Source organism: Tiliqua scincoides, chromosome 4 (assembly GCF_035046505.1).
Source record: "Tiliqua scincoides isolate rTilSci1 chromosome 4, rTilSci1.hap2, whole genome shotgun sequence".
In the NCBI taxonomy this organism is placed as follows: Eukaryota; Metazoa; Chordata; class Lepidosauria; order Squamata; family Scincidae; genus Tiliqua; species Tiliqua scincoides.
Window position 1 is genome coordinate 44,895,364 of NC_089824.1, and position 23,588 is coordinate 44,918,951.

General features: G+C 48.1%; 1 protein-coding gene across 1 annotated transcript; it reads left to right on the forward strand.

Annotated features, from left to right (window-relative positions):
• Positions 1-809: 809 nt before the first annotated feature.
• On the forward strand, positions 810-14,045 carry LOC136648301 (DGAT1/2-independent enzyme synthesizing storage lipids-like). Its single transcript, XM_066624414.1, has 6 exons — positions 810-831; positions 5,200-5,364; positions 6,629-6,822; positions 8,857-8,917; positions 12,590-12,729; positions 13,941-14,045. The coding sequence occupies exons 1-6, from the start codon at positions 810-812 to the stop codon at positions 14,043-14,045; spliced, it is 687 nt and encodes a 228-aa protein (XP_066480511.1).
• Positions 14,046-23,588: the final 9,543 nt, after the last annotated feature.

Consider the following 23,588-nt stretch of genomic DNA (forward strand, 5'->3'; position numbering starts at 1 on the left):
GTGCAGTCATTAAAATAAAATAACACATCCAATAAGAATGAGGGAGAGGGAAGAGCAGAAGATACAGGGATAGGATCGAGGCACATGCCAGTGCTGCTGGAACCCATCCCTTCTCTCCCTGTTCCACCTCTTATTCCTCCTCCCACCTGCCCCACTCTCCAACCAGATACCCTTCTGGGCTATAGCAAAATGTAGTTTTTTCTAAGGCTACTGCCATTTGCATCAACACTGTGAGGGCTCAATCCTATCCAACTTTCCAGCACTGGTGCCGCCGCAATGCAGCTCCAAGGCAAGGGAACAAATATTCCCATACCTTGAGGAAGCCTCTGTGACAGCCTCCCCACCACAGGATGAAGTGCACACCCCATTGGCACAGTTGCACTGGCAGTGGAAAATTGAATAGGATTGGGCCCTGAGTCTGTTCAATGCTTTATTTATTTATTTGTTTGTTTATTTATTTATTTTTGCCCCTCCAGCAATAAAAGAGAAGAAATCGTTTGGCTGTGAACAGAATATTTCTTGGGTTTTCTTTTACACCAAAGAAGACAACAAAAGACACAAGCTTTACTTTAGGAGAAGAATCTAAATCTTGGCTGATGTACACTTTGGAAAATTATCCGGCCTTTAGTCCATATTGGCTGGGCTTAGTGATTGTGATTATACTATATTGTCCAGCAATAATAATATACATAATTCTCGCTTGTGGTAATGTCTACGTAAACATTTGTAAATTAATTGGTAACCTGCCAGTAGATCCTGATATCAAACCATGGAGGAAACCAATGCAAATAAGTGCATTTTTGATGAGCATGCTAGGAAAGTTGTACCATGGTAAGTATGATTTTCTTTTTTAATCTCTAAGGGGTCGTATCTCAAATAGTTCTTGTGTTACAATACCTCTCCTTTTCAGCAAAGTAACAGCCATGCGGGACTCTGGGAGTGCGGTTTCAATTATCTGGGCCCACCTCGTACCAGCCAACTGCCCACCACGCTACTGGACAAGTGTGGCATGTCTGCACCGCCACACCCAACGTCTCCCGGTGGTGCGCGTCACCCTGCAGTACCACGGCCAGGCACAAGACGTGGACTTGGTACAGACTGAGGAATTGCCATACCCCCTCCTCCTGGGGTGGGATGCCCCCAACTTCCAGGAGTTAGTACTCCAAGTCCTGCACCAACAAGGGGAGGCCACGCTGATCGCTGAGGAAGAGGATCCTGAGGAAGGGCCATCAGGAGAGGCAACCAGAACTGACCTTACCCTGGACGCCCCCACAACCAGGTTGGTCTCGGACCCGCAGTTCCGTCATGCCCAAGCGGAGGACCCGACCCTGGAAGATCTGAGAGCCAATACTGCAGTGGAGGAAGGGCAGGTAACAGATCCCGCCGAGCCACCCGCTACACTCGCATAGAACGGGAGGCCGGCCTCTGGTGGCGGAGGGTGCCCTCTCAAGGGGGCATGATTCCAAGAAGCAGTTGGTAGTGCCCCAAGGCTTCAGAACGGCGGTTCTGCGGTTCGCGCATGACACTGACTGGACTGGGCACCCTAGGTCCCGGAAGACCATTGGTCGGGCCTTGTGCTATTTCTTCTGGCCCTCCCTGGTCAGGGATGCCCAGGCACACTGCCGCGCATGCCCTGTGTGCAGAAAGGCAATGCCCAACGCCCCCCTCGGGCACCCCTTTGCCCTTTACCTGTGGTTGATACCCCGTTCGAACGTATCGCAATGGACTTTATAGGCCCCCTACCTAGGACTGCCCGCGGGCACAGGTATGCCTTAGTGGTAATGAACTATGCAACCCAATACCCTGAGGTAGTACCCCTGCATGGAATGCATGCCTATGGGGTCATGCGGGCCCTGATGCACCTGTTTGCGCAAGTAGGTCTGCCAAAGGAGATCTTGACCGACCGAGGCAAACCCTTTACATCAGGGGTTCTGAAAGCGCTGTGCCAGACCCTCGGGGTCACCCAGAAGTTCACAGCCATCTACCATCCCCAGACAGATGGCCTAGTAGAATGTTTTAATCAAACGCTCAAGGCCATGATATGCAAGCTTGCCCATGAACGGCCTACCCAGTGGGACTTATATTTGGATGCCATCCTCTTCGCTGTCCAGGAGACCCCCCAGGCCTCCACCGGTCTTGCCCCCTTTGACTTGTTGTATGGACGGCGACCGCGAGGACTCCTGGCAGTGTTAAGGGAAGGGTGGTCTCCTGCAGGGGTAGGAACGCCCCAGCCAGTGGGCGAGTATATGGATCGGTTGCAGGAGACACTTGAGACAGCCCGTGCAGTGGCCCGAAGGAACCTGGAGCAGGCACAGGACCAACAGAAGCGATATTACGATCGGTCTGCCCATGCTCGCTCATTCCAACAGGGTGACCAGGTCTTGGTTCATGGATCCCCCTTCCCTGGCCAGCCTGCGGAGCTCTAGAAGGGTCCTTTCCCCATTTCAAGGGTCTTGGGGCCTTATACTTACGAGGTCTGCTGTGGGCCCCACCCCATCCAAAGGCGGGTCATCCACGTCAACCAGCTGAAGGCCTGGCAGGATCCCACACCCGACCCTGACCACGCCTTTGCAGAGCTGCTGGTTGACCCCAAAGAGGAAGACCGAGGATGGGTTACACAGGAATCAGCATCCCCCGTGCATCCCCCATTTGGAGTGACCCTATCGGAGACCCAACGGACCCAACTTGAGGCCCTGTTGGCTGCCTTCCCTCAGGGTTTTTCGACCTCACCAGGATGGACCCAAGTCGTACATCATGAGATCCCGACTGGAGAGGGCATCGTAGTCTGCACCGCGTGGCGTCCACTCCCACGGAAATGGTGGGAAATAGTGGAGAACAAAGTAAAGGACATGCTGCGCCTCAGGGTGATTGAGCCGACTCGGAGTGAGTGGCACAGCCCCATTGTCTTGGTCCCCAAACCTGATGGGATTGTCCGCTTTTGCATCGACTTCAGGGAGGTAAATAAGAAGGCCAAGTTTGATGCCTATCCAATGCTGCGGGCTGAAGTCCTCCTGGATCAGGTGGGGGAAGCACGGTACCTGTCCACCTTGGACCTAACCAAAGGTTATTGGCAAATTCCCCTTCGTCTGAAGACAGAGAAAAAACTGCCTTTGCTACACTGGGAGGCCTCTTCCACTTTACAGTGATGCCCTTTGGTCTCCATGGGGCCGCCGCCACCTTCCAGCTGCTGGTTGACTGCGTGTTAAGCTCATGTCGCGCCTTCAGCGTAGCTTACATCGATGACATACTGGTTTTTAGCCAAACCTGGGAAGAGCATGTGGACCACCTCCACCAGGTCCTGGATGCCCTCCGGGGGGCAGGTCTGCGGGCCAACCCTAAGAAAAGCCTCCTGGGCACCACAACCGTATGCTTCCTAGGACACGTGGTTGGGCAGCGAAGGGTGTTACCGCAACAGGAGAAGGTGGAGGCCTTACGGACCTTCCCCACCCCTCACTCACAAAGACAGTTACGACAGTTTCTTGGACTGGCCGGCTATTACAGCCGCTTCATCCCCCACTTCACCACCCGAGCCAGTCCCTTGATGGATCTCTTACGGGGCCCTGCCTGGGTGACCATCCCATGGACTCCAGAGGCCCTCCAGGCCTTCCAGGACCTCCGGGAAGCCCTGCTGGAGGACCCGGTGTTGCACAGCCCCGACTTCAGCAGGCTGTTCATCGTCCAGGCTGACGCTTCAGCCACCGGGCTGGGGGCGGTCCTGGCACAAAGGTACCCAGAAGGGGAGAAACCGGTGGCGTACCTCAGTCGCAAACTCCAGCCTGCGGAGCGACGCTATGCCACGATAGAGCGGGAGACTCTGGTCGTGAAATGGGCTGTCACTGCCTGGCAATACTATCTCACGGACAACGCTTTTGTGCTTATCACGGACCATGCACCCCTCCAGTGGATCCACCGTGTTAAAGACCATAATGACAGAGTGTTGCGGTGGTACCTGGCATTGCTACCCTTCTCCTTCACGATCCAACACCACAAGGGAGCGCTCCACAAAAACACGGATTGCCTTTCCCGCCTGTTTGAAGACGGGGACCCTGCAGACCCAACGGTTCTCTCAGGGGGGTGTCAGGGCCCCTCCCAGATGCCCTGACCCCCGACTTACCTGGGAGCAGGCACCCCATGCCCAGGGTGGGGAGGCTTCACTGCCCTCGAAGGGGGCAAAGCAGGTTGGCTCACCTCAACCAGCCAGAGGGGGCTGGTACGGCAAACAAGGAACACAGAAGGAAACAAGCCAGGAACAGGAAAGGCCTTTTCTGCCCCACCTGGAGGAAGGGGAGGGGCCAAAGGGGGCAGGCTTGCTCCATAAAACAGGGAGGCCAGGGATGAGAGGCAGTTAGTGTGAAGCAGGGAGCTGTGAGGTCAACAGCTCCTGCTCCTAGGCCAGGTTTGGCAGCTCTGCTAGGGAGGAGGACAAGGGTGCTGGAACCCCCTCTCCTTCCAGCCAATCTGAGGCCTCCCTGGGGAGGAACAAGCCTGTTCCAGGCCCCTCCAGGGGAAAGCCCCTACAGTGATATAAAGCACACTCCTAAATGTTTTTCTGCAGTAGAAAGTTGACCTCTATGCATGCCAAATTGTTTTCTGACTATATCCCATTTGATTTTTCCATTTGATTGAATTGATGTATATGCTTGTATTGAGTGAATTAGGTGTTTATAATCATGTCTTCTGGTTCCTGGGAGCTGATGACAAAGTCTATGTTCCAGACCCTTTCCTCTGTGGGTGGAGATGGGGGGGGGGGAAGGCAGAAGGAGCTGTTGATGAACTCAGGGGCTGGCTGATGCTATTTATTGTCTTTCTGATGATGTGCACGACTAAACAATCCATCCAGCATATCACTTAGTAGTTGCCTATAGATGTGGTAAACAGTCCCGGTTGTAGGTTCCACCACTGTCTGGATTGATTTGGTGATGTCATGTGTCCCGTCTCCCCTCCCCCTAGGTTTCTGCATCAATAGGGCTTTGCTGGCATACTATGAGTGCTCTCTCCCACGTGTAGAATGTTTTATAAATTTGTCTCATTTCTGGACATGCTGTTATATACTCCTGTTAACCTGTCTGCTCTACTTTATTATGTTTCTATATATAAACTTTTCAAATTTTTACAGTCTGATCCTAACTAAATGCAGCCATGTCTGTGTCAACAGTGTCAGAAGCTGCATTCAAAACTTTTCTGTTGATCCATGGACAGGTTATGAGATTTGTGGCATGGACAATTTTCCTAAAGGACCTGCAATCCTTGTTTTTTTCCATGGAGGCATGCCTGTCGATAATTTCTTTCTGACACAAGTGGCCTACAGAATGACAGGAAGGACAGTCCGTATCGTGACAGATCATTTGATTTTTCAAATACCAGGTAGAAAGAAAAAGCCTGTAACTCTGGTAATTAGAAGTATTTTAAAATGGAACATTTTAATGTCTAATTCAGGATGGAGGGTGCTGACTAGGGGTGCCAAAGAGATATTTCTGTCCTCTGATATACATGCTACATTGTCAGATCAGACTGCAGGGAACCTAACATTGCTTGGCTTTTTTTGTTTTTTGTTTTTAAAAAGCTAACTCAGCCAGAGCAGTGTGTGATGGAGGCCTATTTTACTTGAAGAATTTATGTTCTGCCTTTCCCATGCCAAAGCAAATGCCCAAGGCGGCTTACCAAGTTCCATCATAAATGTACAATGTATAACAACAAGTAAAAACAGAAGAAGAAAAGAAAAAACATCAAAACATTAATTTTAACATTAAACACTAAAATATTCAAACATTAAACAAAACAAAAACTCAACACATGTAGTTGAGCCATGGGGATGGTGGAAGGGGAACAAATAAGACCAGGGAGCAGTAAAGCTACAGCAATATCGCAGAGGTGCAGAGGGCAAATATCTACGCACCAACCAAATGTCAGATGATCGCACAGGTATGTTTGGAGCCCTCGCCGAAAAGCCATTCTCCTGGATGGGAATTCCAAAATTGCGGCAAGACTGCAGAGAAGGCTTGCCCCTAAGCCGCCACCCCCTAACTTAAGACATGGGTGGCACTTGCAGAAGAGCCTCCTCAGAAGACCTAAGAAAGTGGGCTGGATTGTATGGAAGAAGGCAGCCTCTCAGTTAGCCTGGACCCAAACCGCGAAGGGCCTTAAAGGCTAATTCCAATAGTTTATCCCTATTGTGGATAGATTTCTTATATAGGTCCAGCATATCCTCCACATGCTGTTTTTCATCTGCTTTGGGGATGGAGGGGACAAAAGAATCAGTCCCACCAGGTGAAATGGCAGTTTGGGGGAGAGTGGAAAAGAAGCAGGAAGAAAAGGCTTGAGTACCTGTCTCCACGCACTCTTCCTTGGCTCAGAATGATAAGGGTATTTGCCCCCCTTTTTTGGGAGGAGAAAATTTGGGAAGGAAGGAAATTGATAGGAAGGGGTGCAACGAGGGGAAGGTTTAAGGGTCAGCATTCCACCTGCTGATTTTTCTCCTGCAAATCCCTGCTTAATGTTACACCACACACACAAGTTTGGGAAGGTGTGGTTTGAGTTGAGATGTGAGGTGATAAGTTGATAAGTTGAGATGTTAAAAGTACAGTCATTATCTAATATCTCCAATTTTTATTTGGTTGTGTTTTTCCAGGTATACAAACATATATTACTCTGCTAGGCGCTGTTCATCCAAGCAGAGAAGAGTGTGTGGCTCTTCTGAAGGAAGGGCATGTGGTGAGCATTGCACCAGGTGGACTTCGAGAGCAAAACTATGGTGATAAGACTTACAAACTCATCTGGGGAAAACGACATGGATTTGCTCACACAGCCATAGAGGCAAAAGTGGTGAGTAAGCATGATGTTTGGCAAGTGTATGTTGTTCAAATGTTAGGTAGCAGTGAGGTCTGGCTGCACAGTTTGGCTCACTGTCTGTTGTGGAGTTTGCAAACCCGCAAGAGCCTGTCTGGAACATGTTGGTCAGCAGCATTGCTGGGCTGGAGGGAACAGGCCATCAACTTCTTTGGAGTCTCTATGGTATCTTTGCCTACTGGACATCTGTAGTGAGATAAATCAGAGAGGGAGGGAAGGAATAAACAGCAGCATCAGTAATGCATGTTCTTGTCTTTGATGTTGGGGACAAGCCAGTTTACTTGGCTCACTACCTGAATGCAAAGAAAGTCAACTCTAGCAACTTTTAAAGCAGTGGTTCCCAAACATTTTGGACTGGTGGCTCTCTTGACCTACTGGGCCATTGGCTGAGACTCCCCATTAGGGCGACAATCCTATATAGCAGGGGTGGCCAAACCCTGACCCGGGAGCCATTTGCGCTGCTCGGGAACTCCCAATCTGGCCAGCAGGGAGCTCCCAGTCTCCAATGAGCCTCTGGCCGGACGGACACTTGCTGGAGCCCACATTGGCCCGACACAACTGCTCTCAGAGCAAGGGCCGACTGTTCGACCTCTCGCACGAGCGGCAGGCCGAGGCTCCCTCCACTGCTTGCTGTTTCACATCTGTGTAGCAGCAGCGGCAGTGAAGGAAAGGCCAGCCTTTGAGCAGCTGTGAGACATTTATTCATTCACATAAGTTCCATCTCTGATATATTCATGTATGTAAATTTATGTAAGTTTATCCAAATTTGAAATGTAAATGAATTATTTATTTCCTGGCCCCTGACACAGTGTCAGAGAGATGATGTGGCCCTCCTGCCAAAAACTTTGGACACCCCTGCTATTTAGGATGACAAGCTTTTTTGCAAGGAATCCACAACTTCCCTGGCTGACTTCCATAGCTCCCAGGGGTGTCACAGCGCACAGTTTAGGAACCACTGATTTGAAGTGGAAGCTCTTTATAGAAAGCTGCGCGTACCACAATAAGGAGCTGCCAGACTCCAGCCAAAGGACTATCATATATATATAAATCCAATTAAATGGAATACATTTCTTACATTTCTTTCTTCTTTCAATGAAGATTATATATATATTTGCTTCATTCCAGGCTTATCTTATGAGCTTGTCAATGGGGCTTTACATGGAAGAAATGTATTCCATTTAATTGGATTTATCTATATACAGAGACAACTGTCACGTTAGCCACTTGTATACCCACAAAGGGCTATGTGGCAAGCTAGTTATCTGTCCATAGGGTGAGGACAATGTTACCGCATTCCCATTTTTCGATGTGAACAATAGCTTGGAATGCCTCCTCATAGGGTGTATGGGTCCAAGTAAGGTCACCTTGTTGCAGTCACCCAGCCATGAATTTTAAGATGTTGAAATATGTTGAAACATTTATTTGAAGTTGGCAATGAAATACTGTAGGCAATCTTATGCACAAGAAATGAAGGGCCCAATCCTACCCCCACCAGCTGTGCCCATTCATATGCAGCTGTGCCCCCTCCAACTGTGCCTATGAGACACGGCTGCTAAATGCGGCCCCTGCCTCCATGCCCTGTTACCTCCCCCAGTGTGCCCACTAACTCCCTCTTCCTGTCCGTCCCCTGTCCCCACTGCTGACTTGGTAGTTCCGATGGGCATGGTAGGATCTGGCAATGGACCTACGGTGCTGCTGCCTCTCATGGTGACTCTGCTGTTGTAACATGCTCTGCTGGTAGCCCAGTCCTAGATAGGATTAGGTTGTCCATTTCATCACCTTAAGAACATTAAGGCCAAATCCTAACCAACTTTCCAGCATGGCATAGCGATGCCAGTGGGGCATGTGCTGCATCCTGCAGTTGGGTGGCACTCATGGAAGCCTCCTCAAAGTAAGGGAATGTTTGTTCAGAGCTGCATTGCCCTTATGTTGGTGCTGGAAAGTGGGTCAGGATTGCATCCTAAGTGTCATTATATCTTTTCATAATATCTTTTCTTTCTCAATTCTTAGCCAATCATCCCTTATTTCACAACGAATATTCAGGAGGGATACAGGGTATGTGGAAACACAGGTATGTTACATTTTAAGTTGTCTTTAAACTATTTGGGTTGCAGTGTGATGCACCTTTTCTCAGGAACAAGTCCAATTGAATGCACTAGAACATATTTCCAAGAAAAATTGTGGAGACACAGGCTGTATATATGGTTCATTATAGCTTGACTGGGGCAGTTGAAAGCCTGTAAGTCAGAAGGAAAAACAGAGTCACCCAAAGTACGATTTTGGAGTCTTCCTTGATATGCAGAAATGTACACAGCAGAATTAAAAAAAAATTTTTTTTAAAGATGACCCAAATATCAGTGGATTTCAGATTCCATGTACACATGTAGAAGCTGAACTCTCAAGATGATTGTCCCTCTCTCCAGCCTTCCCTCCAGCTCTCTGATGACTGGGGGCCTTGGCAGTAGTGCCCTGGGTCTGAAACTGCTGCTTCTAAATGCCAGATTGGTAAATCATAAAACCTGTCTCATCCAGGATTTAATCCTGGGTGAGGGGGCTGATCTGGCTTGTATCACGGAGACCTGGTTGGGTGTAGTGGGAGGAGTGAATCTTTCGCAGCTTCGTTCACTGAGTTTCCAGGTACTGCAGCAGCCAAGACTGCAGGAATGGGGAGCGGGGGTCGCGGTAGTCTGTTGGAATTCCATCTCCCTTGCCAGGAGCCCTGTCCAGCAATTCACTGGGTTTGAGTGTCTGTATGTCACATTGGAAGGGCAGGACAGGATTGGGATTCTGTTGGTGTACCGTTCGCCTTGCTGCCCAAAAGTCTCCATGCCTGAGCTGACAGGGTTGATTTGGACGTTGCATTGGAGGTCCCCCGCCTACTGGTGTTGGCAGACTTCAATGTGCACGCCGAGGCCCCAGAGGTAAGTGCACCTCAGGATTTCGTGGCTACCATGGCAACCATGGGCCTGTCACAAAAGTTTGTGGATAAAATCACTCGGATTCGCCATGACTTGGAGTCCACATTGGCAATGTCTGGTGATGTTCCCATGGCATCTTTCGGTCCCAGTGTGTGGGATTCTTTTCAGCTTGTGGAACCTGAGGATGTGGACAGGATCCTTTGGAGTGTGAGGCTGTCTGCCTGCCCGCTCAAGCAGTGCCCAGCATGGTTGATTAGGTCTGCCCGGGAGGGACTGACCGAGTGGACAGAGAGGGTAGTGAATTCATCCTTGAGGGAGGAGGTGTTGCCACTGGCTTTAAAGCAGACTGTGGTTTGCCCCCTCCTGAAAAATCCTTCTCTGGACCCTTCTATATTAGATAATCATTGGCCAGTATCAAACCTCCCATTTCTGGGCAAATTGGTCGAGCGGGTGGTGGTGTCTCAGCTCCAGAGGGCCTTGGATGAAGTGGATTATCTGGATCCCTTTCAGTCTGGCTTCAGGCCGGGCTTTGGGATGGAGACAGCCTTGGTGGATGACCTATGCTGAGGTCAGGATGGTGGGAGTGTATCCATTCTGGTCCTTTTGGACCTTTCAGCGGCTTTTGACATCATCAGTCATAATGTCGTTCTGGGAAGGTTGGCTGAGTTGGGGATTGGAGGCACAGTTTTGCAGTGGTTCCACTCCTTTCTGGCTGACAGGTCCCAGATGGTGGTACTGAGGGACTCTTGTTCGGCACCTTGGCCTTTCGAGTGTGGGGTGCTGCAGGGTTCTATACTGTCCCCTATGTTATTTAACATCTATATCAGTGGTTCTCACAACTTTTAGACCAAGACCCACTTTGCAGAATGACAATCTGTCCGGGACCCACCAGAAGTGATGTCATCAACCTGGAAGTGATGTCATGGCCAGAAGTGACATCATCAAGCAGGAAGTGACATCACTGTTCTCACTTAGTAGTTCATAAATGATAAGAGAAAATAGTCCAGCTCAGAAGCTTGTTTCAATTCTCACTGCACACCCCCATGGCTACCAAGCATCCCACCTGTTCACTGTATTAAAGGGAGAGTTTAATTAGCTTTTATTGGGTTATTTCTCAGCCATTTTCCAATAGCAAAGTATAAGGAGAAAAAACCTATTTAAACCTTCACACATATTTAAACCTATTTAAACTGGCCCCACTTCAGGGATCTGCTGAGGTTTAAGTGCCTGGAGGGGGGTAGGAAGGGCAGGGCTTGGGCTGGATGGAAGTGGGGGGAAAAGAGGGGGGAATAAAAATGCCCCCACTTCAGAGAACTGCTGAGGTTGAAGTGTCTGGAGGGGGTGGGAAGGGCAGGGCTTGGGCTGGATGCAACTGGGGGGAGAGGGGGGCTGGATCACAGGGGAGAGCTTGAACTGGAAGGAGGTGGTGAAAGAGGAAGCAAAACAAACAAGACCCCCATTTGCAGGGAGAGGCTGCAGCCCCCCTCAAGGTAATCCAGCAATGCTCCCTGAAGACACTCAGCAGGTACACACACTCCTGTGCAAGCTGCTCTTGCTCCTGGGAGGAGCTTTGAGTACACACAGGAAAGCTGGGGCAAGGGCAGTTCTAGCTTCAAAGATCTTTTTAAAGATTGGCATGACATTTGCTATCCTCCAATCCTCTGGCACCGTGGCCGTTTTGAGGGACAAGTTGCATACCTTAGTCAAGAGATCTGCAACTTCATTCTTCAATTCCTTAATAACTCTTGGGTGGCTGCCACCAGGGCCCGGTGACTTATTGATCTTTAATTTATCAATGAGGTCTGAAACATCTTCTCTTTCAACCTCTATCTGACTTAATTCCTTGGTCAGGAGGGGCCGTTCGGGCAGCGGTATTTGCCCAAGGTCTTCTGCCGTGAAGACAGGGTGGCTGTCCTGGAGTGCTGCCTGCAGGCAGTTATGGTCTGGATGAGGGTGAACAAGCTGAAAATAAATCCGGACAAGACAAAGGTCCTCCTGGTGCAGAAATCCACGATGCAGGCACTGGACAGTCACCCTGCTTTGAATGGGGTTGCACTCCCCCAAAAGAGCAGGTTCGCAGCTTGGGGGTTATGCTGGACTTACAGCTGCTCCTGGATGCCAGGTGTCAGCTGTGGCCAGGAACTCCTTTGTCCGGCTTCGGTTGGTGTGCCAGCTGCGGCCATAGCTGCCTCAGTTGGAGCTGGCCATGGTGGTCCATGCCATGCTGACATCAAGATTAGACTATTGCAACACGCTCTACGTGGGGCTGCCCTTGAAGATGGTCTGGAAGTTGCAGCTAGTGCAGAATGTGGCAGCTCCTGTGGTTGCTGGATGGCGGCCAGAAATAGGGTCTTCTCAGTGGTGGCACCTGTATTGTGGAATTGCCTCCCCTTTGAGTTAAGAACAGCTCCTTCATTGTTAACCTTCCGGCGAGGCCTGAGGGTGTTTTTATTCCAGCAAGCCTTTGATGCCTGATGGCTGCTTTAAATTGTTTTTACTGCTAATTTTATTGCTGCTGGTTGTTTTTTTAATCTGTTTTATTTCTGTTGTTTTAATGTATTTTATGAATTTTAAATGTTGTTAACAGCCTTGGGTACCCTCCGGGGAGAAAAGCGGATTTCAAATCAAATCAATAAATAAATCAATAAATCAATAAATGTGAGATGTGCAGATGGCTGCTTGCTTGTCTTATTTCCACTAGAAGACACATTACTTTTGCTGGCTATATTTTGTCCCAAGTATTTAATTACAACACCTTTTCTTTCCTCAAACATGAAGATGATCTGCAGTTTCTGATTCAAGTCTGATCTTATATTTGCATACAGGGATAATGAGATGGCTTTATGAACGAATTCGGTTTCTAGTCTTTCCAGTATTGGGACCCTTTCCAGTAAAACTTCGGACCCATATTGGAGAACCCATTCCATATGACCCAAACATAACCCCTGAGGAACTGTTTGAAAAAGTAAGTGTTTTACTTATTTACTCCTGAGCTAAAAGATTTAGGGCCCAATTCAGAGCAGTGCGCACAGGCTCACTACCAGCACGCATTGTTGCAAACATGCCATAATGTTTGTGGGCATTAGCATCGGCCCAGCACTACAGCTGGCCCAGCGTGAGCCTGCGCTGGAACAGTGCAGGTCAGAGGCTTGTGGTCCATCAGTTGGCAGTTGCTTAGAGCCCCGGGGGCACAGAGGTAAGTCTGGGCAGGGGGAGGTGGGGAGGAGGCATTCCGGGGTGGGCGAATTGCAAGAAGACGGTCTGGCGGAGGAGGGAGCGGGGTGGAGCCAGCCGACGCAAAGTCAAGTAGTCCCATTGCTGGGCTCCTTCCCTTACTTGGGGGTAAGGGACAAATGGAACTGCCACCAGCTGCCCAGTGCGCTCAGGAGGCCGTGGCAGCCATTTTAGTTCCGCGGCAGCCCTGAGCCCCAGGCAGTTGAATATTGGGCTCACAGGCTGCTGCTGCTCTCCCCAGGGTAAGGAGAGTTTTTTCTCCTTGCCTTGGGCTGAGTCTGAGACAGCCCAAAACTTGCACAGGATACAGCACAGGATGCTGGCCTGCCCATTCCAGCTCAAGGTAGGATTGCCCTGTGTGTTTCAGAATTGTTTTGTTCTATTGCTTATTTGTAACTGTCTTATTTTTAGTACCTTTTTTTTTAGTTTTGTATCTTTTAGGTCAGTGTTTCTCAAACTGTGGGTTGGGACTCACTAGGTGGGTCATGAGCCAATTTCAGGTTGGTCTCCATTCATTTCAATATTTTATTTTTAATATCTTAGACTTATGCTATCATGATATGTGACTGCATTTGGGGAAATGTTACAGACCTGTACTTTTAACAAGCTACTATGTATGTTCTTTTAACAAAGATAGTAAATGGGACTTACTTCCGGGTAAGTGTGGGTAGGATTGCAGCCTAGGATTGTTACCAGTTTTCCTGCTTGGTGATGCCACTTCCAGTCATGACATCACTTCCGGTGGGTCCGGTGGGTTTTTAGATTCTCATTCTAAAAAGTGGGTCCCGGTGCTAAATGTGTAAGAAGCCCTGTTTTAGGTTACTGTGTGCCACCTGTGTGAATATTACTCCTATAGAAAGGCAGAATTCACATTTTGAATGAATGAATGAATGAATGAATGAATGAATGAATACCTTTTCCCCTGCTTGTTTCTCTTAACAGGCCAAAGCTGCAGTAGAAGCTTTACGAGACAAACACCAAAAAATACCAGGAAGCATCCCGAGAGCACTTTGGGAACGCTTTGAGGTGCATCGCAAAGAAGGGTAGTGGATGAATGGACTATTTGGATGTGATCTTTGATAAGTGAGCTTTCTGGGAAACTTGAAGTAATGTGGAGCTGTTATTGAGATCATTTCTTCTGAGAGCTCTAAATATTGTCGTAACGTGCCTTGCAGAAGACTCTGCTTTAATAAAGCCTCTGCAGAATAGCCCTAAACATCCCCATTCCATCCTGTGATTCATTCTTAACAGCTTGTGTCTCATAGCTGTGCTAGTGGGAAGTGTGCTGCATCCTGTGGTTGGGTGGCACTCATGGAGGCCTCCTCAAAGTAATTGAATGTTTGTTCTCTTAACTCAGAGCTGAACTGTATAACTCACCAGTTTCAGATGATGAACCTGCTCAGGAGCTTCTAGAGAGTTAGGCCAGTTCAAAAATCAGTTGCTGAGCTCCCACCAATGAGGCCACATCAACCATTGGCATCATAACCCCCATGTTGAAAAACAGTGCTCTGCATCTAGCTCTGCATTCTCCTTAAACCAAATTGTACTGATGCCCGCCACTTAACACCAGAGGTGGCATGCAAAATGCTGGTCTCTTGTACCTGCAGGGAGTTTCTCTGCCTGGCCTCGGGACTGCAAAGGAGAAAACGTCCAGAGCAGAATAGTCGAAGGTGAAGTGTAGGGGAGGGGGAAGTGACGGGCTAGACTAGAGCATCTGTAACCCTCCCTCTCTTCTCCACATCTTCTTTTGAATATGATCAATCATGATTTTAAAAAAAAGCAATGCCAGGAGTTTCCAAGGCAGATTTTGGATATTCACTCTTCCCTTTTCTCCTGTTGGACACTCACCTGTGGAAAGCAAGATGCACAGCTAGAATGGTAAGACATGGGCAGCAGCACCAGCAGCACACAGACTCTGGGTCCGAATACATACTCAGTGTTTTTGAGGAAGAGTGGGGCTGTCTGGGTGCACATGCAGCCTGTGTGGGGTGAGAGAATGGTGCCCCAGCACTTTCCCTGTCCACCCCCTTAGGAAGAGTGCAGTGGAACTGCGTGAGACTGTCCTTCCCCATGTGGCAATGCTGCAGTACTAAAAAGGAAAGGGCTCCAAGTGTTTGACCAGCAGTGGCAATAATTGGAGCACCTGCCATCCACTGAGAGATGGCACTCACTATTAGTAGGTGTTGCAACAGGAGGGGGAGTTTAAGCAGTACAGTTTGACAGAGAGAGACACAAGACAGTAGTGATGTAGTGAGTGGGTAGACAATTGAAACGGACATGCAGTGTCAAAACTCTGTGCCATGTACAGTGGTGCCTCACATAACGAATGCCTCGCGCACCGAAAAACTCGCAAAACGAAAGCGTTTTGCGATTTTTGGTGACTCGCACAACGAATTTTTATGACCCGTGCTTCGCAAGATGAACTTTTCCCTTTTTTTATTGCCCTGGTTTGTTTTAAATCGCACAACCATTAATACCCAGAATGCATTGTGCCTGGAGGTTTAAAAAGCCTCCCCAATGCAGCCTGGGCTCACTTCTCCACGTGCAGTTCCAGGGTTGACTTCCAGGAGCAACTGTGGCCTGTGCTGTGGGTGAACCTTGTCTTTGGTCAACTGTTCTGAGCAATTCTGAGCAGTTCACCAACTCCTTGGGGAACCTACTACCAGCAGTTAAGGTAAGTTTCTTTGAACTTTTCATAACTTTTGGGAAGTGGTGGCCAGCGTTTGAGGTACGTTTTGGGGGGCCAGCTGGCCAGTTGGCCAGTTTTGGCCTGCTGTTTTGGGGAGGTTAGGGGAGTTTTTCCAGCAGTTTGAGGAATCTGTGGAACTCATTTGCAACCGTTTTTCCAGACCAGGATTTAAGGAGCTTCTTCACAGGGACATCTCAAGCAGTGGAAAGGTAGGGAGCGTAGCTTCACCATGTGCATTTGTTCTCCTGTGTTGGGAGGGCTGTTATGCCACTTTTTTGTCCTGGGCAGGTTTGGCCAGGGGTGGGAAGATGTGCGTGAAGCGGATGTGAAGCACTGCCTTTTGTTTTTGCGAACGTAGCAACTGCTGACATGGGTCCCAAGAAGGCTGCTCCTGCAGAGGCCAGGAAGAGGACAAAGATGATGCTAGAAATGAAGAAGGAGATCATCCAGAAGCATGACGGAGGCATGTGAGTGACAGACCTCGCCAGGGAGTATGGGAGGAATCCATCCACCATCGGGACCATCCTGAAGATGAGGGAGAAGATCTTTGCGACAGATGCAGCCAAAGGAGTCACCAGGATCGTGAAGAACCAGCCAGCTGTTCTGGAGGAGGTGGAGAAGTTGCTGCTCATCTGGATGGAAGAGAAGCAGCGTGCAGGGGACACAGTGACTGGGGCTGTCATTTGTGAGAAGGCCGAAGCCTTGCACGCAGACCTCGTACAACAAGAGCCAGGAACCTCAGCTGAGCCAGAAGTCTTCGAGGCAAGCAGAGGCTGGTTTGAAAGATTTGAAAGAGTGCTGCTGCTGCGGCTGGGTCCTCCCACTCCTCACTGGGGTCCAACCCCGCCAGCCAGCCAGCCAGCCAGCCAGCCAGCCAGCCAGCCAGCCAGGAGCCTCCCTCCACTTGCTTGCGCTTCCTGTCCCACATCCCAGGGATGCCCGGCCAGGGTGCAACCTCTGGGAAGCCTGGTGGGCTCCTTCATCACCCTTCGCGCTGCAACCCAGAGGTCAGTCAGCCTCCCTCCCTCTTTCCTGCACGCTGTCTCCCTCTCAGACACACACATGCTCCCTCTCTTTCACACACACAGACATACACTCCCCTCCCACACACACACAGCAAGGCTCCTGTGTGCCAGCAGGGCCACAGCAGCCCGATGGAAGTTGTGCAAGGGGTTGTTGCGTGTTCTTGCCCCCACCCGTTTTTGTACTCTCCCCCAGCCTGGAGCCTCCACAATCTCTCTTTCTCCCCCCCCCCCAACTTGGAGCCACCACAATCCCTCCACAACACAAAGACCCTCCCACACACAGACAGCGCCACTTCTCTCACCCACACAGATGCTGTGTTCCCCCCTCTCTCACTCACAAACACACACACATGCAGCCTGCACCCCTTCTCTCACACACAGATGCTGTGTTCCCTTCTCTCCCTCTCTGTCTCTCTCTCTCTCTCTCTCACACACACACACACACACACACACACACACACACACACACACACACACACACAGAGACTCTATCCCTTCTCTCTCACACACAGATGCTCTGTTCCCCTCTTTCACAGACGCACGCACGCACGCACGCATACAGTTGAATAGTGGGTCCATGTGAATAAAGGAAGGCATAAATATAAGAGCTCAAGACGTTTATTTCATCTTCAGAACAGAACCTGGCAATGAAAACACAAGGCAAACACCCCTGGCTTTATACCCCTTAGCTCTGCCCAGATTCCCCATGATTGGTGCTGTTGGAACATTAAAGTAGAGGGCCAATTGGGCAGTAGGATTTCAATCCACCACCAGATTGGCCAGCTACTGGGCCAATCGGTTATGCAGGATTTCGATCCTGCATAACTTGCATACATAACACACACACACATGCGCCCCTGTGCCCCTTCTCTCACACACACATATGCTTTGTTTCACTCTCTCTCACAGACACACATACACTCACATGATGGGGGCATCTTCACTCACCTTTAGCAGCTGAATGCAAGTCCCTCCCCCCCAGCTGGCCACAACCTGCCATCACAAAGAGAAAAGGGTCTCCTTTGTAAAATGCCAATGTTTGCTTCTTGCACAAGCCCCAGGTAAGACTCAGTTCTCACCATGAATCCAGAGGTTCAGTGTGTCTTGAGAATTCAAGTTGTGATTGGACTTTCCACTTGTTCCTTGCAGGAGAGAGATAATGTGATCCCCTATTTGTGTGCACCTTGTAAACTCTAAGGCTGCAGTCCTATGTACACTTTCCTGGAAGTAAAGTATATGGAAGCCCCATACAGGGTGCTGAATGCTTGCCGGGTACTGCCGGGCAACTATATGCTAAGGCAAGGCTATGAAAGCCAGCATTATGGTAAAGCAAATGACTTATGCAAATGTTTAAAAGTTAAACATTAACAAATTATTAGTTAAAAATTCCATGTACATATGCTTGGCAGTTTGACAGGAAAACATATGAAATCTACAATGGTTCTCTGGCCTTGGTCAGAAAGTGCATGCAAACAAGCTTGTCAGTTTTGGCAGGCTGCTAAATAACTCTTGACATATACCAGCGCATTCAGACAAGGAGAACAAAGCACACTTAGAAGAGAAGCAGCAGAAGAGCATTTACACCAGAGCACCAGTGTCAAATAAATTACTAAGCTAGCAGGTTTGCATGCCAATAGTTCTCTAGTGTCCTCAATATATAAAGACACAGTAATGAGTTTTAGCAGTTATGGTTTGATTATAAAATACACAAAATAGAAAGAAATACTTAAGTTTGAGATGTTCCAGCCATGTAGGAGTTTGACAAACAGCCCACAGATAAGGAAGGCCTTGAGACTCCGAGTCTGTGCAATTAAATAAGGGAGTATTCAAGAAAACAAGTGTAAATCAGGCCATGCCAACTATACGATCACAAGCCTTGTCTTAGCAGCAGATAGTGGTACCAAGTGTAACTTTGTAAACACCCACAGAAACCAGATACTAGTTTAGAGCGGAGTCGAACAGCAAAAGAGATAATAGGGCAGTGTGATTTACACATAGGCTCAGGCAATATGACAGATGCCAGTTAGTTTATTCTTGAAAAAGAAAGAAAATCCAAATATAAATAGTTAGTACTTGTTTTAAATCAAAATAACCAATATAAGTAAGATAGGAAAATATTAGTAATTAAACAAGGTTTAAAGAAACAGAATGCTAGATTTTAAGAAAATAAGGCAAAAGTGTAAAACACTTCATTTTAATTAGCAAAAGGCAAACATTCATAAGAGGGAATTTTGGAGAGTAAACAAGACCATCTTAAAAGGAGAAGTTTGAAGGAAACCAACAGAAATGAAGGAAAAGTTTCAAAGTAGTTTGTTTATGTAAGTGTTTGAAAGGTAAAGAGAAGAGGAAACGGCCAAGGGATGTGCAGAGTGAAGTGGGCCTGAGAGGTGCTAGAGAGGGGGACAGTCTTGAAACTTTATTTTAATTATAAAAGTTATAGATAAATGTATGTAAACTGTGACCCCTACCAGTTTTAAATTGTATAGAGTTCAAAAAGGAAACTCTACCTGTGTGCAAATGAAAAGCCAATCAAAAGTTGTGTTACCCACCCCTCTTCCATCTTGTATGCAAATGTATTATCTCTGTCTAATTAAAGTTGTGTTCCGGGTATGATGTCAAACCTTCAGCGAATGAGAAGCCTAGTTGTCCAAACAAAGGATTGTGTCGTATAAAGGTCAGAGTACAGCGGCAAATCGGGACCCAAGATTTGGACTTGAGTCCCTGGGTCATTGTATACAATTTAATAAAAACCTTTGAACTTCCACCCTGACTACTGAGTTGCTGTTTGGTTCGGCCTCTTGGCCTTGCAACATATGCCAGTAAAGGCCTACTACAAATGTAGTCCCATATAGGGTGCTGAAAGCTTGCTGGCTACTGCCATGCAATCATGGACCAATAAAGGCCTTCTTCATTTACAAATGTAGACCCATATAGGGTGCTGAATGCCCACCAGCTACTGCCAGGCAACCATTGGCCACTAAAGGGTCTACTTCCTTGTAAATGTAGCCCCAGATAGGGTGCTGAATGTTCACCACCTACTGCCAGACAAAAATGGGCAAATAAATGCACCTGCAAATATAGCCCCAGATAGGGTTCTGAATGCTTGCTGGCTACTGCCAGGCTACTATGGGTCAGTAAAGGCTTATTTCACTTGTTCATATAGTCCCATATATTGTGCTGAATGTTTGCTGGCTACTGCAATGAAAACATGGGCCAATAAAGTAATATTTTAACCTACAAAGGAACTCCTAACTAGGGTGCCAAATGCATGACAGCTAATGCCAGGTAACCATGGGCCAACTAAGTTCTGTTTCACATGCAATTGTAGCCTCCATAGGGTACTAAGTGCTTGCCAGCTATTGCCAGGCAACTATGGACCAAATATAGCCTCAGACAGGGTGCTGAACAGTCATCAGCTACTGCCAGGCAATTATGGGCCATTGAAGGCCTACTTCACCTGCAAAGGTAGCCCCATATAGAGTGCTGAATATTTGCTGGCCACTGCCAGGCAACCATGGGCTACTGAAGGTTGGACTAAATAACTTACAAATGTAGTCCAAAATAGGGTGCTGAATGCTTGCTGGTCACTGACAGACAACCATGGGCCCAAGAAGGCCTAATCTACTTGCTGGCATAGCCCATATAAGATGGGGATGAATTAACAAGGTGCCGTTCTGCACACCAGATTGCAACATGGTGGCACACATAGCATCAATCTGTACCACCTGAATATAATTTGAACATGAGTGACATGAGTTAAGACTGACCTAAACTTATGGGTAAATAGTGAAGGAATGGGAGCATTCTGATGCAGAATACAGAGAATGTGACTGATCAATCCCCTATACACAGGGCTTTTTTTCTAATGGAACGTGGGGGGACAGAGATCCGGCACCTTTTTGCAGGGGCCCCTCCCCTTCGGAGGCATTACAGGAAGGGGGGGAGCAAAACAGAGGCATTCACTAGGTGGGTGCTGGGGGGTGCAGGGTGCTGGGGGGTGCCTGGCCCCTGCCTGACCGCACTTGCTCCTGGGAAAGGGTGCATAGCCTTGCAGCCTGACAGCCCAAGCCTATGCATGTCTACTCAGAAGTAAGTTCCATTGTGTTCAATGGGGCTTACTCCCTGGAAAGTGTCATAGCCTTGCAGCCTGAGTAGACAGGCAGAGCAAGGGCTCTGAGGCTGCAGTGGTCTCCACACTTTCCTGGGAGGAAGCCCCACTGCCTGTACTGGGACTGACTTCTGAGGAGACAGGCAAAGGAGGGGCACTGAGGCTGCAGTCCTCTCCACACTTTCCTGGGAGGAAGCCCCACTGCCTCTACTGGGACTGACTTCTGAGGAGACAGGCATAGGCTTTGGCTCTTAGGCTGCAGTCCTCTCCACACCTTCCTGGGAGGAAGCCCCATTGACTCTAATGGGACTGACTTCTGAGTAGACAGGCACAGGATTGGGCCTTGAGGCTGCCATCCTATCCACAGTAAGCCCCATTCACTAAAGTGGACTTCTGAGTAGACATGCATAGGATTGGGCTCTTAGGGAGTAAGCTCCATTGACTAGAACAAGACTTACTTCAGAGTAGACATACCTAGGATTGGGCTCTTAATCCTGGCAGAGATATATATCTGCACCCGTTTTCACATGCTAAGGGCAGGTGAAAAGGGATTCTACGTGTGTACAACATGCTGTCCAGCCTTGCCAGAGATCCTCCTCATCCTTCCCCCACAAGCATGCCCTCCGCCAGCCAGCGTTTGCAGCTCCTCTCCAGCAATGCACAGCAGCTGCTCAGGGCAGCAGATAACATACAATTGCATGCCAAGCGCCTTCCCAGAGACACAGAGTATTCTGATACCTGAATTAAACCATATTTAATCGCTTGTTTCTATGTGCACCTAAGGACCCCTCTTGTGTAAGAATTCCTTTTTTGTTCTTACTCCCACAGTTGCTTAGAGTAATTTTACTACATGGAACTCATGTAAGCCATTTTTTGGAATCCATTCACTGCTTCCTCTCCTCGAAGTAGTGCCACACTACATACTACACGCTACAAGTGCACCTGTACAGTATTTTTCCCCTGTGCACCTGTACAGTAGGGGGAAGGGGATGTGGAGATTGACAGCCCAATCCTATGCATGTCTACTCAGAAGTAAGTTCATCTTTACGGGGGAAGCACATAAAAAATATTTTATTTCTCCAATAAAAAATGGTTTAAAAATAAATAAATAAAAGATTAACAAGTTGTGAGTTCCTGCACCTTTTTTTTTTTAAACTGCCTATACATATCTAATCTTGCTGCTCAGGAACATATGTTTTGCCATAGTAAGGAGAACCAAAGAAAGAACTCTATGAGACCTGAGCCTCCATGTAATGGTCTGAGTAATGTCATGCAAGCATTGTGTGCAGTAAGTAAGCTGCTATTATTATTATTAAATTAAAGAGCACTGTAAATTAAATGGCATGTCCCCAATCATGTGTGTAGAAATCTTCATTGATGATTAAGGAGTAACCTGCAGTGCTTCTGATAAGGGTTCTAATCTGGGTGTGCTTTGACTGAGTTTAAATGACATTTTAGAGTGCTGTATAAAGACATAGGTAGCCTATGATAGTGCTGACACTATTCTGGGCCAAAGGAGTGGCAAACAGCCATTCTCAGATCAATGCTTTCTCAAGGGACCACTTAGGACCCAATCCTATCCAGCCCTCCAGCACCAGTGCAGCTGCAATGCAGCCCTGAGAAAAGGGAACAAATGTTCCCCTATCTGGAGAAGGCCTCCATGACTGCTCCCCCACTGCAGGATGCAGTGGGTGTCTTATTGGCATGGCTGCACCAGCGCTGGAAAACCAGACAGGACCTGGCCCTTATTTATTTATCAGATGCTATACCACCTGTACTTGAAGGAGCTCAGGGTAATGTACATGGTTCTGTCTCTCCCTTGTTCTCTACAGCAACACCCCCATCAAACTTTTATTAAACCCCAGCAAACGCCCCCCCCCCATCCTCAGGAGCTTCCCCTGGCCACCTAATGCCTTATAAGGCATTAAAAACGTCACTTCTGGTTTTACAAAAAACTGGAAGTTGTGTTTTTTGCCTTCTCAGGCTCAGTCTGAACCTGGAAGAGGCAGTGGATAGAGCTTCCCTCACCTCCAGATGGAGCACATGCTAGGAGGTATGTATGGGGGGCCAACAGACCCAATCCATCAATAAGTGCTTCCACGGCAGTGGCATAGCTAGGTCATTTGACACCCAGGGCTCATAAATTTTGTCATACGACATTATGACAGAATTAATTTTTCACGTGATGTCATGGCTGGAAGTGACATCATCAAGCAAATTAAAATAAATAATTATAAATAATTGAATTTTAAAAAATCAAATAATTAAATAAGGGGAAGCTAGCCCTGATTCACCAAGTGAATTTTCTCTGTAGCCTGCCTGCAGTAACACAAAAAATCAGTGAGATTTTCAGGTCTACTCAGTGCCCAGTTCAATTTAAGTTCTTATATTTCAAGCATATCACTATCAGAACCCACCTGGCTTTATAAGTGAATAGAAAGCCAAGACACTTTTGCTTAGAAAAAGTCAAAAGTCTTTGAAAAGGTCAACAGGCATGTGGATGCGGGAGAACCCGTGGACATTATATATCTGGACTTTCAGAAGGCGTTTGACACGGTCCCTCACCAAAGGCTACTGAAAAAACTCCACAGTCAGGGAATTAGAGGACAGGTCCTCTCGTGGATTGAGAACTGGTTGGAGGCCAGGAAGCAGAGAGTGGGTGTCAATGGGCAATTTTCACAATGGAGAGAGGTGAAAAGCGGTGTGCCCCAAGGATCTGTCCTGGGACCGGTGCTTTTCAACCTCTTCATAAATGACCTGGAGACAGG